Here is a 14,850-nt window from a genome sequence, read left to right on the forward strand (position 1 = left end):
TGTACTACATTAAACTTTGCACCTTAAATATGGGCAGTAAAAGTAAATTTAAAATTTAAATTAAATTAAATGTCTTCATGTTGAAGCAGCTTTTATATATAGTGAAAGGACAACTGTACATTTTATTTCTATGTGGAGGTAAAAGACTAAATATTCAAGTAATTATGTTTCAAATAATATAAAAGTGTAACTTCTTCCATTAGAATCTGAAAGTATACTACAGTGTATAAGCCAGGCTGTATGAGTCATGATGATTTTTTATGTAGATGACCAATACACACAAATACACTTTAACATGTGGATCTCACAAAACCAACAGATCCAACAGTGTAAGAAAATGATATATAGTATGTACCCACTGTATAATCTGTAATTTGCACTACAACGAGCAACTTAAGACATCAATCTAGTTTTGAATGTGTGATGTGCAGATGTGGCTGTTAATTAAAATGGATGAGCTTGATAAACCATTCACACTCATATTGTGAGAACAAGTAAAAATATAAAAAACTAAAAATGTAGTGTGCAAGTCATACGATTAAAGCTGTTTCCACAAGGTCTGACAGGATATTACAGCTAAGAAGACAATTTCTTAATCGGTGAAAACAAATGCTCTATTCTTTCTGTGTGATGACAAAATGTGTTCAGACTGCCAACAATTCAGCTGTGTGAACACTGCACCATGTGAATATTTTGTCCTGATATATAATGAAAGCTTTATTTTCTGTTTTCCAGGAAAACAATTCAAGTCCTCGTGAACAATTAAATATAGTAACCAGGTTGATCAGGCAAATAAACACTGTGGTGAAGTGCAGGTCAACTGAATCTTCTCCTGCTCAGCTTCCAAACGATGCAAGTTATTAGTAGACACATTCATAATAACACACAACAAATGCAAGTTTAGTTAGATCTGTCTGCCATGTTCACAAAAACCCACATTTTCTAAATCAGTGTGGTAGCTGCAGCTTGCATTATGGGGTGTGATTATGTTTTTTTTAATTTTAGAGGCACTTTCTTCCCTGTCCCCTCTTCTACCTAAAGATTTCTGGGTTGATAATTAGAGCTCAGGTTGTTTAGGCCTGCTTTTTCCCCTGGCACATCCCCTCACTGTCACAGACACACACTCAGTACGTACAACTCACTCTCTCTCCCTAGATAACACCTACACAGTCAACACATTCCTGTAGCACAGCAATGCAATCAGAACGAAGAAATACTACACAAACTACTACTATACCCAGAGCCAATACAAAGGCCAAACTGGTTTTGATAACAGTATCTGGTTATTCATCAAATGACCCGAAGAGAGGCTGTTGTGCCAACCTTGTAAGTAGTGGCATGTGGCAGAGCCCCAGAGCAGCAGGCTGTCACATGTGGGTAGAGCACTGGCCTACAGTTTGTATGTCTATGTCGGTCTGTGTGTGTGTGTCTGTGTTGCCCTCAGCCTGATTTGCGGCCCAAATGGGAGCAGGCAGATAACCGAGCCCAAGTTCAACTCTGCTCTTGAAGCCTGGGCAACCTGAGCATGGTGACAGATGAGTGGAAGGGAGAGGAAGCAGATGAAGTGCAAAGCCGGCAGCAACGTTGATGTCTGTAGTCTTTTTCTGCACGGACTATTAACAAGGAAAAGGCTGGCTAACAATACAGGGCAAAAGAGCACCCTGTCAGAGCAGTAAGCTTAGAGGAAACTGATATGATCTTTATATTTTCCTCTATGGGTCTCCGAGGATTGGCACAAGTGAAATCCACAGCGCTAAAGCCTCCTAATTTAGCATACAACTGACTCAGCATGTCAGATGTATGGGAGAAAAATGGTCATGGCATTACAGACAAGCCAAGAGTATGTGAAGATGTCGGAGGAATTAACCTGACAGCAACCAACATCAATTCAAGTGATTACAGTGTTTGCCCTATCATTCATTTGGCAGGAACTATGGAGCGTGCACAGAGCACATCGGCACTAAACACTTATTAAAGCTTAATTATAATAATGAAGTCAGAAAATACAGGTCTGATACTACAATACAAGACTGTAAGTATATTATGTAGGTTTTTGGTCACAGGAGATTAGTACAGAGGTGTTGCTGCCAAGAAGACAGCAAGTTTAGACTTAGATAAACTGTTATACTTTTCCAGTGGCCTAAAAAGTTTACTTAAAAACAACAACATGGTAAAAGACCTTCAGCGGTCTGAATAAAAGTTAAAAACATCTGCTTCTCTGACAATTTAATAAGAATCAGTTTTGAATCGATTCATGACCATCCAAAAGAGAAATCTAATCCAAGCACAACTAAAAGATCACCATCAAAAACTACCAAGTTTCCTAAGTCTCGAAATTCCACTAATTTAATTTCCATCATAACAATAACTACACCAAATATTTGTATTCTCTCAGCTGTTGTTCCTTCATTTATGTGGGTTTGTGAGCTACACTTTAAACTCGCTGCTCGCTGAAAAATGCGTGTACATGTCCTTGTCCATTAGAACATCATGATAAACACATCTTAGTTCTCTTGGAGTTAAAAATACTGCACATCAATAAGACTAAAGCAAACGGAGGGTGGGAGAAGAACATCAAAACATCTCCCATCTTTGTCTGCCCGTCACAACATGGTTCTTTCACATTGACGCTGATGCAGTGTTTCCCCTATATGCATTCAGCAGCAGCACACAGCTGCAGAGTTAAGAGCACTACTGAAATTTCACATAGGTTTCACATTCAAAGATGATAGCGGAAAGAAACCACTGCAGCTTGCACCTTCTACTCTGCATACAGCTGACTAGAGCTAGTATGAAACAAAGGCAAACCCTACCACATACCCAGAAACACATGCACAATGGCAACACCATTTGCAGTTGAACATAGGCTATTTGTTAGTGTGTGTGTGTGTGTGTGTGTGTGTGTGTGTGTGTGTGTGTGTGTGTGTGTATGTGTATATTTGCGCGCGCACAGCAACTGGCCAATTCACCTGAGAGAAGAGATGTACAATCAAAAATGAGACCCACCTCCATGCCCACAGTATTATATCCAGTTTGGGAGTGTAATCAAACTTAGTGTACCAATGGATAGGGCCTAATGGATAGGGAGTCGGACTTGTAACCCAAAAAGTCGCGGGTTCGAGTCACAGGTCCAGCAGGAATTGTCGGTGGGCAGAGTGAACAGCCAGCGCCCTGTCCACCCTCAATACCATGACTGAGGTGAGACCCTTGAGCAAGGCACTGGACGCCGCAGCACTGGCTGTCCACTGCTCCGGGTGTGTGTGCACGGTGTGTTTGTGTGTTCACTACTGTGTGTGCACTTTGGGTGATAACAGAATTTCCCCATTGTGGGACTAGTAAGGGAATTAAGTTAAATTGCTGATGTCAGCAATACTAACCAAACTTTGTCCCAACACTGCTGTGGCTTAAAACTATTTCAACTCATCCGTGCATACAAAATTAACATTTGTGCTCAAACCATTTTTGAGAAAAGATGCAAATGACAACTAGATGAGAATGACAACTAATTGGACTAAACATGTCCAACTTAGCCCTTTACATTTAAAGTATCTTGTTCTTCAAATTAGATTTAAATTTTCAGTACTGTGAAAAACTGGCTCATTAAAAAAAAAAAATACTAATAAAAAATGATGGTGACTGTTTCCTTTGTTGGCCACAGAATATGTTGCCCAACTAATACAAATGTGACTTTTTAACAGACCGGAAGACAGGTAATACAGGTGAGGGCGGAAAGAAAAAAGAGAGACCAGTAAGGAGGACAGGAGAGCAGTAGTAGGTCAAGAGTGAGAGGATATGTATTGCTACAGCTCTCTGAGCCTCTCGAGTCCTTCAAGGATCAAAAGCTCCTGGTAAATTAACACACAAAACAAGGTGGCAGTGAATAACCCTAAATAATAGAATATCTAATAATTCTCAGTAATTTCAAGATATTCTTCCACCAGTGCATATAAATATGGGTCTTTGTTTTAGAAATGATAAACTCCAAAGATAAAAAACAGTTATTGTTTCATTTATGCAACAATTAAAATTATGTCATATTTATTTATGTAATACAGAACACCCTCAGAGTAAATAAAGGTCAAATCTGCAGCCAAACTTGGAGTGAAATAGGATATGTTAAGAGGTAGTTTTACAAGATAGAATGAGATTAGTGAAATTTGAGGACTGGCTATGATGGAAACCCAGGGGTGTTTATAGCCATCTGTTATTGTAAAAACTCATCAAAACCCGTCTTCCACATATTTCACTAAAATCTAAATCTCCTTTCTCTGTAACAATCCTCCAGCACCTTCTTGTCCTGTTTTAGGTTGGCCTACTCTGCTCAGAAACCTGACCCAAAAGTGCAGTGCACCATCCAATGCCTAAATGCAGAGTCTGCAGTACCTTTAAAAGCAAAAATGCTGTAGGTTATCTATTGTTAGTCTGATGTCTGGAATGTGAATATATGTGGTCTATGGAGAAATATTTTCACTAAGACAAACAGGGAGAGTCTTGCAGCTTTGAATATAGCCCCATGTTGCTGATAGGGTTAAGTATTTAGTTGTAAGATTAGTTGTAATCCAGAACTCAAGTCACTTTGAAGCTGCTTAAATGAGCAAACCTGAGATAACAGCCCTCCCACTCAGCTTACCCCAGTGCTCACACACACACATTGTTACACGCATGGCTTCCCTTAAAATGACACTGCCCTTTCTCCAGGGTCTGATAAATTGGACAATTACAACTACAAACACCACCAGCACTACCAAAAGGGAAAAGCAGAGGCAGATAAGAAGGAGAGGGGCAAGAGGCAGAACAAGTGTGTGGTCAAAGTGTGCCCGATACTTGTGTTCAGGACAGGAACAAGAATGAGAGCCAAAGCACCATCTATATCCATACTGTCACCCAATGCTGTCCAAAGAGGAACTTCGAGTTATTCACATGCACCACACACACTCACACAGCTGTTTGTGCTGAGAGTTCACTAAGTCAGAGGTCACATGGGAGAATAAAACATGACACCCACATGCTCAGAGGTCAAAGGAAGAACCAGTGGGATTCAGGAGGAGAAAAAGTGGAATAAAATAAATCTGGACTGGATCAAAACTCATGGCACAGTTAGAAAAATAGAGACAGTAAAAGCAAAAAGAAAGACAAAACCAGTAAATAAGAAACAACAATAAAATGTGATGAGAACAGAGAGACTGGCTTTTCCTAATCTGGCTATAGCTGCCTCTCTTACTAATATGGTGAGGACTTGCTGTTCCCATCAGATAGCAGCTATGAAAGATTGATTCTTTCATCTTTCTCTCGTAAGGCACACTATTAGACTGTGTGCTTCTTCCAGTTAAGAGTGTGTGTGAGAGAAAGAGAGAGAGGGAAACCGAGCATACATCGAATGGAAGAGGAGCAACAGCTGAGACCAAAGAAACAGCTGTATCTCCTCAACGCCTGCACTGCTCCCATCCCCCTCTCTGTCAACCCCTCTCTCCCTGGATGAGCCCCTCACACCCTTTTTCTGATCCTCCTCTCCCACAGAGCAGCATGGCCAGAGGCTATGCTGTCTGTGCACACACAGAAATTACAATATGTGCATAATGTACATAGACATCACTAGTTGGAGTCTCTGTTCTCTCAGAGGACAAGTACAGACAGGATGCACGGGCTACTAAACATTCATCTATTGACTAAAAATAGGAAAGACATTGTTTCCAGCGGCAATGTCGCCCTCCCCTCTTCTCTTCCCAAATCCTTCCAATCCTTGTAGCTTTATCAGATTCAAACTATGAGACAAAAGAAAGCCAGATAAACATTCAGGTTAACCTTTCACATACAAAGGAGACAAACATATGTCTGTCCATCAAGTCTTTGTATAGGTACTTGTTGCTGACAAGTTGCTGACAAGTTGCTGATATTGAGCAAAATAATTCACATCTGAATGAGTTGTGTTTGCTTTGTACAGAATTAATGTGAATTCACCTATACAAGAGCTAAATATAAATGCCAGAAATTCAAAATGGTCATTAACACTGCAAATATCGTTTGCACCAACATTAATTGCCACTGCTTTTTCAAATATACAAAAAAAAATTAATTATGAAGATTTTTCATAGATGTTATACCATACGATTTAATTTAATGCCTCAATAATCCAAGAGGTAAATGTATTCAATTCCATCTTACAAAAATTTTAAATTGTAACAATATATTTTCCATTTTTCTTTATCAAATTTTCAGAAACTAAGAGCAGATGACACTAAAACTGAATTAAAATATTGTGAATATGAAATATTAAACAGCCATTTTGGCAACCGTAAAGTTTGTAAGTGCAGGCATGTGAGTGCAGGCCTCTCTCTGCATGTTGAGACCCAACCTGTGAGAAACCTGTCAAAGGCTACAGGAAACATGTTGACTTAAGGATGACACAGAAAAACACGTGTGTTCAAGAAGTGAATCATCACCATTCATCCCTTTCAGCCTGGAAAGTAGAAAAGAAGGTGAAGTGCAGGTGGAGGACAAGGCCCTACAGTGTTCCCTGTCTGTTGGGGTGGGGGGGACAAAGGAAAATGTCAGAAGAAGAACAAGAAAGCAAAGGGAAGAGAGAGCAAAAGAGTCTGAATCAGGTTTGTCTGTGTCTGATCTATTGTCTTTGGCAGGGATCAAGACAAAGTTCATAAGTTTCCATGACATAACCAAGGCCCAGCTCTCAGTTTAACTTCCAAACCAAAACACTGTGGGTTTTAGACAGATAGATGAGGCTGTGCTCCGAGACCACAAAGACTTTTCTTCAAATACAGACTGGTCGATCAGGACTATGTATGGGAAGAGGATGGGTGCGGCATCTGTCTGTTTATGTACAATTGGGCCAGTGGGGGGGATTACGCCCCGGTCCTCATTCTGTATCTGTACAACAAAACTCCACAAGAGCCATTTTACTTAAAACACCTGAACACATTGTGGTCCAGTGTAGTAAGCAGCAGCATATTTTAAATGGCGCTGAATGTGATCTGTCTGTTCAAGATGGAGTTTATGAATATGCCTAGCCTAATTAAAACTAATGCAGTTTAGCACAAGAGACCTGCACAGAGAGGTTTTCCTAAAATTTGCGATGACAGGAAAACAGAGGAAGAAGAGAGAGAAGAAACAACACTCAAATCGAGATTAATGACTTTAATGCTCATGTTCCTGTAACCTAATATGTAAGTCACACACTGTCCTATCTTGAACACAAAGTGATCACTGTTGCTCTGCATGCTCCTCAAATTAAACATCCACTAATGAGAATATTGCCAATATACAGGACCAGACTCAGTGTAACGTAGACCCTCATACTGAATGCCTTAAAGACTGTCCTTTTACAACTCACCTTTGACCTCTGTCTTCATGACCCCTAACACCTACAACCTGACACACTAACCCCAGCTAACATCTATCACGTGGGTGAGCTAAACTAATGATGACTTTAAAATACACAGATTAAATGAAAACACCAGCATATATGTGGACACAGTCTCAGAGATGAAAAGATAATCATCCAGGCATTGGACAAGCAGGAATTCAAGTAAAGCCAGTTAGATGAGACATCACCACTTTGTCTAGAGCCAGCATAACAAATGCTTAAACAACACCCTGCTTAATACATAGCCTTCTTTCTACTGTGACAAAATCTGCTCAAAGTCACAAAGAATCTGCAATGGATTTCAAGGGCAAGACTTTATGAGATACTGGGCTGATTGCATGCAACTCAAGTATTGAAAGCTTGTCTCAAATGTGTGCTTGGTGATGGTAATTTATTCAACAGGTTTTACCGTCATTTGGCAGACACTCCGCATTTGTAATCCCCATTCTTTTCATCTGGCCGCACATGATGTATTCAAACCGTCAAAGACTAAATGGAATATAATGAAGCCATATTTTGCAAAGGAAGAAAGCACCATCAACAAAAGTGTTAGACTGATGTTTCAACACTACTTGCAACTACATAACAATACACACAGAGTCACATGAGTCTGACCATAAATCAGACAGGGAAGCCCTGGGGGTTCCTCAAATTAGTAAAGCTAATACTAAATTTATACACCAACAGATAAGAGTAGCCATAGTCAAATGTAGGGTAAAAAAATATAATTATTTCAGATATCAGAAAAACAAACTAATTTCATGCTATTACACTGTTACATGTTCAAGACAATAATTAAGGACCAACATCAACTTTATTTTAAAAGCAGCTAAAGACAGTGTACAGTACAGATGGTGATCTCTATGAAAGAGCAGTCATGACTATGATATGGTAAGTTCAAGAAGAGATCTCCTGCTTCTGATCAGTTATGGCTCAGTGCAGCTCCATACAACCATGACCTGTTTACAAGCAGGGCTTGGTATCAAACCTAAATACTAATACTTCAGTTACTAATTTGTGTCCATTGCAAATTTAAGCAAAAACTGTCATAAGTTTATACTGTGACAAAATATGCAATAGAGTAAAGGTTCACTGGGTTCAATTAAATGTCTTTCTGTAAAGAGCCTTTATACTTTATACTTATATAATTTTGTAGGTACTCTTACTAAAAGCCTGATACTGCACTGGCACCAGTGATGTCCACTGACAGCCAGATAAATTTACAAAAGTGGGGTCTTTTGTAAATATAGAGTGTATATCCCCAGATGACAAGAATAAGGGAGGAGAAAGCACAGAGTAGGGGTTAGTTAATGTAGTGTATGTCAATGCATTATGACAGATACTGTCTAAAAATTAGAATAAAGCATGACAGGACTAAATTAGCATCACATCCCACTCACAACAAGACAGCCAAGTGAAAAGAAACAGAGCAAAAGTAACACAAAGAAGCAGCTAGGAAACAGACAGGACAGAGGCGTAAGAGACAAAGTTGTGCAGCAGTCTACTTGCTGTGTAGCTCTTCATGAGGGAGCCACTCCCATCAGTGTTGAAAATGCTCACAAAGCTTCAGGCCTCCTGTCATTGCTCGGCCTACTGTTGAGCATATTAAGCACTGTGTGTGTGTGTGTGTTAGTTTGAGAGAGAAACGAATTTGGCCATCAGTCACGAGTCACCCTCTGTGTACAGTCCCCACTTCAACACTGTTTGTGTTCAACTGCTTTCAGTGCCTGCACTTCCCCGAAACAAGAGCTGTGATTACAACACAGCAGGAACCACATGGCAGGTACACTCATAACAATAAAAGACAGTGTTGCGCTACTTCCTTAAATGTTATTCTGTGTACAAGAGAAGAGGCACATTGCTCAATCTTCACAGTGAGACATGGTGCCCGCCCCTGAGATTTCTGAAGTGAAAGCTAGGGCATGCACTATCCTTGTCTCTTTATCTCCTTCTCACACATACAGTCATGCACACAGTTGCTAGTCAGGTGCTAGCCAAGCTCAAAACACCCACTTCTACCAACTGCCAGAAACATTCGATAAACCTTGTAATGTGCATACAATGCCTTAACCAAACACACAATTGGACAATATGACTATCAGTGATCCAAAACAACTCATCAAATGCAGTGACCCTTTCTGACTTCAGATAGTAAAAGAAGTGGAACAGGTTTGTGGAATCAACATATAAGCCAGAGCAGTAAAGGAACATAAATAACTATCTTAATATTTGTTCTTATGGTGATGAACCCAAGCAGGGAAGGCATCAGAGGAAGTATGACGACATGTGACTTTACACTTCCATCTGTGCTGAATGAATGTGCCAGACACAAGTTACCCTGGCAACTGAGCAACATCACATTGGAGGTCACGCAGTGAAAAAGCCTGATACAGACAAAAACGCCTCGAGAATTTGTACAGTTCCCAGAAAGAGTCAACAAGATGACTGCTTTTGCAACCAAAAAACGTCAAATAGCAACCTGGACTGTGTATATTGTTACACACAGACATGTCCATGCACCTAGGAACATTTTACATAAACTGTGTAGTTAACATGATGCAATGCAGCCCAGAGAAACATAACTTGAGAACAACCTGGGAGTGAACCTGATGACGCAAAAGCCCAACAGTGTTTTATCCCGTTCTCTTGTAAACACACGGCTCTGAATCCAAGAGAGGAGTTTAATTTCACACACACATACACAGATGTAATCTCTAACTAATCACATTTGCAAGCCTTGGACAGAGCAGTTACACCACAGTGCTAAACAGATGGGCCCACGTACATGAGGCATCTTTGGGATTAGCCTGGCCAGGAAGGTGGAGGTGGTATGTAGAGATACCAAGAGACTGTTTCTAAAATGTCGCTGGTGCTCAAATGACGTTCAGAGCAGTCGTATCGAAGCAGGTATAATCATCCAGAGACAGTAAACTGTAACTGCACCTATGAAGATATATCGTGACTTTCTCCCTTTAAATGCAACATGACTATACGATTCAATTGAAAACTGTTAGCTTATATAATGGCAAAGACAAATCATTTAGCCATAGATCTTTATGTGTCATAAAAATGAAAATTCTAAGTGAGCTTCAGCAAAACCTCCAGGCAGTCACAGCATTTGTGTTGGCAAGCAGATATGCAACGTGATGCTTGTGTTTACAGTCAGGAAGAGGGACAAAGAACAGAATAAACCCAAAAATATACAGTGATAATTCAATGCAGCATTTGTAAGGCATACACATGGAACTTATACTGCTTAAGACTAACAGTGTAAATGTCCACACTGAATAGAACACAAAATCAACCATATGTTACTGGATCAAAACCAAAGCCCCAGCGTTAAGACTACTTGGGTAAATGCTTTAGATGTACCCTTTACACCCACACCCACTACTCTCTTGCAGGCTAAACTTTCACTGATTTCAGAACCAATTTGCTGCTTTCTCCTTGATTTAGCCTGAATGAGATGAAATAAAATCCAAAAGAAATTCCAAACAGATCTCTTCTCTAACATATGAAGGACTGAGGACCCCTCACATTTGGAAAGAATTAGGTTTCATCTCCTCTTTGGGGCTAAACTTTAACAGTATCTAATCACACCATCAAACAATGTATATAGAGCTTTATGACTGCCAATAACAACATTATCTAATGAAACATCCTGCATCCATTTAACTATCAACAATAGATCGCTGAAGCCAAATGAGATTGTTTCAGGCTTTTGTGCATGGCTCGACACAACATCACCACGGCACTGTAAAGGCACGCAGGTCATGAGTCTGAACCAGCGACCTCCGGGTCATATGTTAAGTGTTGAAAACAGCAGCTCCACACATCCATACTGAATAGCGATATGGAACATTCCTTAGAGCCCTTCAAAACGGGGTGAGAGGGACGAGCACACAGGACACTCAGAAATCAGCTTAAAACTAATTTCTAATGGAGCTCATGTGTGTGCCCAGTTATTTACCATTACCTATCTGTATATGTAAAATCTAGTCCAGACAAATTAACATGCAGCTGATGCCTCTGATATGAGAGTATTTTCCCAGATGTGAAAGAACAGCTAGCATACAGCCTGAAGGCTGATTAATGTGACATCTGTGTATTCTTCTTGAACTGTAAGAGTATCTGGTATAGAGTTACAAGAAATACATACCTAATTGAGGACTATCATTCATTTAAACTGACATTATTGATCCACAAATTAGATTACATTAATGGAGATAGACAGTAGGCACATGGAGAATAGCTTGCTGAGTGTTGGTGGTGAAACATTCAAGTGTTATTTAAGAAACCCCTACCAGCTGAACTTGGGAACCTCTCCTGCTCAAGCTCTCAGGGATACCCTCATTCAAATCATGTCAGGACATACGGGTCGAAACCGCTGGTCAGCCCTTTGCCACACTCAGAGTATCCTTTACCCCAGATATGCTGCGGCTTTGACAAGATAGGATATCTCTGTGCACAGCATTGTTCGTGGGTGAACCCACGCCACACCCAAAGCACTCCCCGGAACTGTGCAGGGGGGGTCACCGCCAATGAGCTATCCCGAGCAGGGCGCCTGCAGTGGGTACGGCTGCTAAATAAGACCTGACGGCCTAACAGCACGAACGGCTCGATATAAAGTCCCCCGTCTCCCTGAGCGGAGCCAAACACAAGTAAACAAAGTACCGAAGGAATTACAAAATGCTAACTCACCGGCTGTCCCTGCTGCTTCCTCGGGTTTCTTTATTAGCATGTTCAACTGCCGCTAGCTTGATTCGTTAGCTTGGTCAGGGAGCGCATGATATATCCTCAGCCATAGATCAAACTGTGGTGGGGCGACCGTATCTTCACGTGGGTGGCTGAGAAAATAAAATAGTGACTAAACCAACTCATGGTACCCAGTTGCACACACTATTCATTACAAGAACCGGGACTAGTCTCTGCCTTCAACATATAATTTCTCTGACATCTCCGTGCCCCCTCATCTGGTTGGATGCCGATTTATTTTTGATAAAGGAGTATCCTGCATATAAAAACAAACACACCCAAATCGTTCGCGGGGGGCTTAACGGCTAGCTACCTCGACGGCTCGGGAGGGACTGTCTCAATTATGCTCGTACCGATAACAAACTTCGCCTCTTGCTGTTGTGTGACTCACCGAATTACTTCGTTTTCCTCTTTCCTCGCCTGATATTCCAGTGGGCACATCGGAAACCCTACAGGCAGCTCACCGTTTCGGGCTAACACTCAGGACGCGGCGGTACGCCCGACAACAGCTGTGCTCTGTTTTGAATGAGGGCTAGCAGGCGGAGCTACCATCCGCCCAGTCCGCCCACCATCCTCCACACCACGGCGTACTCCTTCATATCCATGCCTTTTTTGTCTTTGTATATGTTATATACAAGTCTGTTGAAATATTGACAGGTGGGGCCGACATTCCCTCTGGGCACCGTACTGACTCCAAGGTAAAGCGTCCTGATTTGAAAAGGGCGCAAAGTTCATGTCTTGGGTTTTGTCTCCCTCTTGTGGTCCAGTCTCTGCTGTGCCTGCACCCGCTCCTGAGACTGAAACAGTAATTATGCTCTAGGAGTTTAAGGACAATAACTAATAACCAGCTGCTACTAACTAGTCTAGCGTTAACTAAAAACCTTTATTCGACATTAAATTAGCCTACTGGTAGACTGGCTGCTGAATAGCTTCCCAATTGGCGGCCTCATATCTGTAATGTTCAACAGGTTTGCCAGTTTCTACAAGGTTTTGTTAAAAATAAATAAAAGTGAGAATTTTTTATTTTAACATAGACAGAGGATGTTATACACAATACTGCACGATGGGTGACGTACATGGTAGTGTGCTGGTAGGGCCTGTATGACCCTTTACCTCTTAAGTGTTTCAACACTTCACTTTCACTTGGATTAATGGTTATTTTATTATTTTTACATTTCTTATGCATTTGGCTAAAATCCACTAATACAAATAGTCAAGTCAATGAGCTCTCCTTGTATTTCACTGTGTGCAGACAGTAAATGAGGCAAATGTGCCTGTTTCAGTATTCTCCAACCCTTGTCTGACCCTGACCAGGTCTTATTTGTGCATATACAAGCATATGTCCACCAAAGCAACTTGAATGAACAGGAGACCTGTAACAGTAACGATTTAATCAGCAGTCACATTCACTCCCCAAATTTGAGCTGCCTTTCTTTCTGTAAACCATACAGCTCTCTTGCTCGATTCTTCAGGTCTTCTGCTTTCTTCTCATCCTTCTCTGTCCCATCCCCAAGTCTGTACATGCGACTTGCGTTGGCACAGCCCCACACATGTCCCAGTTCACAAGCCCTTTTTGCGTATTTCAAAGCTAGAGTCATATCTGGTGCCAGCCCTTTGGAATTGCCCTCAATGAACAAAGCACTGAGGTTGAAGCAGGATGGAGCAAAGCCACCTGAGCAAGCTTTCTCATAGTACTGCCGAGCTGCTGTAAAGTCAGGTCCTCCTTCCATAGCTCGCCCATCATGCGCCAACAGACCAACGTTATGGCAGGCATCTATAGACTTCTTTCCTCCAGCATTGCAGGAGCGCATAAAGCAGGAGTAGGCTGTTTTCAGACACTCGGTCACTCCACCTGGTGGGAACATTTAGAAGATTGACAGAGGTCTTTATGCAGAGACGTTTATGAATGTTATACGTTGTTATGTTATGTTATATTTATCAAACTAAACTTTAAATTGTGCACTTTAACAGTTCAGTCCTAAACACAACAGATGGCAAATTAGTACAGCATTCGGTCACCTTGATGTTTTACCTTTTCCTGTGATATGGTAAGCCCCAAGTTTATAGCAGCTCTCTCCATGTCCATTTGTTTCACAGTTATGTTTGAGCACTTGTGCTGCAGATTCATAGTTTTTCTTCACCCCTTCTATGTAGTCTGCGAGCCGCTGGCACCCTAAGAAAGCCAAGTCAGAAGGAAAAACAATGAGGCAAACATAATTAACACATATCAAATAAAAATTATACTTTTTAAAAACAGTGTCAGACGGTGTCCAGTGTTTCAGCACCACTGATCTGTGAACAGCGCAGATGTGTTACCTTCAGGATCCTTCTCTTTGTAGCACTGGAAGCTGTACTCCATTCCCAGGTTGTCCAAAAACTGCTTCACTTCAGCCTCATCTTCAAAGTTTATAAGTCCAGCCATATTTCAACCCGCACCTTTGCCTTGTACTTTACGACAACCACATATAATGAAGGCTTAGTCCCTTCTACACTCACTGCAACCTGTGACCTTGGTGAATGAGTAGATGAACAAATTTAGAAAACACCACCTTAGATTCAATTTACAGATGCAGACAATGAACCGAAACCGCGAAGATGCGAATGTAGAGTCCAGTAATAGTAATTCCTGTGAAAGATTTCCTCTGAAAGACAGGATAGCATTGTCGTGCGTGTCTCCAGATGAAATCTTCCTGGTTTTATAAGCAACCCCTTACAGA

At 41.1% G+C, this 14,850-nt stretch overlaps 2 protein-coding genes across 8 annotated transcripts in view; both read right to left on the reverse strand.

Annotated features, from left to right (window-relative positions):
* The window catches only part of ralgps2 (Ral GEF with PH domain and SH3 binding motif 2), a 63,668-nt gene extending 50,853 nt beyond the window's left edge, over positions 1-12,815 (reverse strand). For 4 of the 7 annotated variants that reach the window (XM_026305171.1, XM_026305169.1, XM_026305176.1 and 1 more), the window contains exon 1: positions 12,525-12,815. The gene's annotated coding sequence lies outside the window, so the exon portion shown is untranslated. Of the gene's footprint in view, positions 1-8,883; positions 8,990-11,682; positions 11,802-12,079; positions 12,226-12,524 lie in introns of those variants that run through there. The other 3 variants (XM_026305170.1, XM_026305172.1, XM_026305174.1) reach the window with 3 other exon arrangements.
* Positions 12,816-13,137: 322 nt separating this feature from the next.
* On the reverse strand, positions 13,138-14,846 carry coa7 (cytochrome c oxidase assembly factor 7). The gene is made up of 3 exons (XM_026304898.2): positions 14,450-14,846; positions 14,166-14,306; positions 13,138-13,985 (listed from the first exon to the last, which is right to left on the reverse strand). Exons 1-3 carry the CDS (start codon positions 14,553-14,555, stop codon positions 13,540-13,542), a joined length of 693 nt encoding a protein of 230 aa, XP_026160683.1. The 5' UTR covers positions 14,556-14,846; the 3' UTR covers positions 13,138-13,539.
* Between the last annotated feature and the right edge of the window lie 4 nt (positions 14,847-14,850).

The sequence above is a fragment of the Mastacembelus armatus genome, chromosome 4 (assembly GCF_900324485.2).
Source record: "Mastacembelus armatus chromosome 4, fMasArm1.2, whole genome shotgun sequence".
Lineage (NCBI taxonomy): Eukaryota > Metazoa > Chordata > Actinopteri > Synbranchiformes > Mastacembelidae > Mastacembelus > Mastacembelus armatus.

Excerpts from the sequence above, each read along its gene's own strand:
- coa7 (XM_026304898.2), bottom strand. The coding sequence starts at position 14,555 with ATGGCTGGACTTATAAACTTTGAAGATGAGGCTGAAGTGAAGCAGTTT. Across the intron at positions 14,307-14,449 it reads CAAAGAGAAGGATCCTGAAG|GGTGCCAGCGGCTCGCAGAC; the intron begins GTAACACATCTG and ends TGGCTTTCTTAG. Across the intron at positions 13,986-14,165 it reads TTACCATATCACAGGAAAAG|GTGGAGTGACCGAGTGTCTG; the intron begins GTAAAACATCAA and ends TGTTCCCACCAG.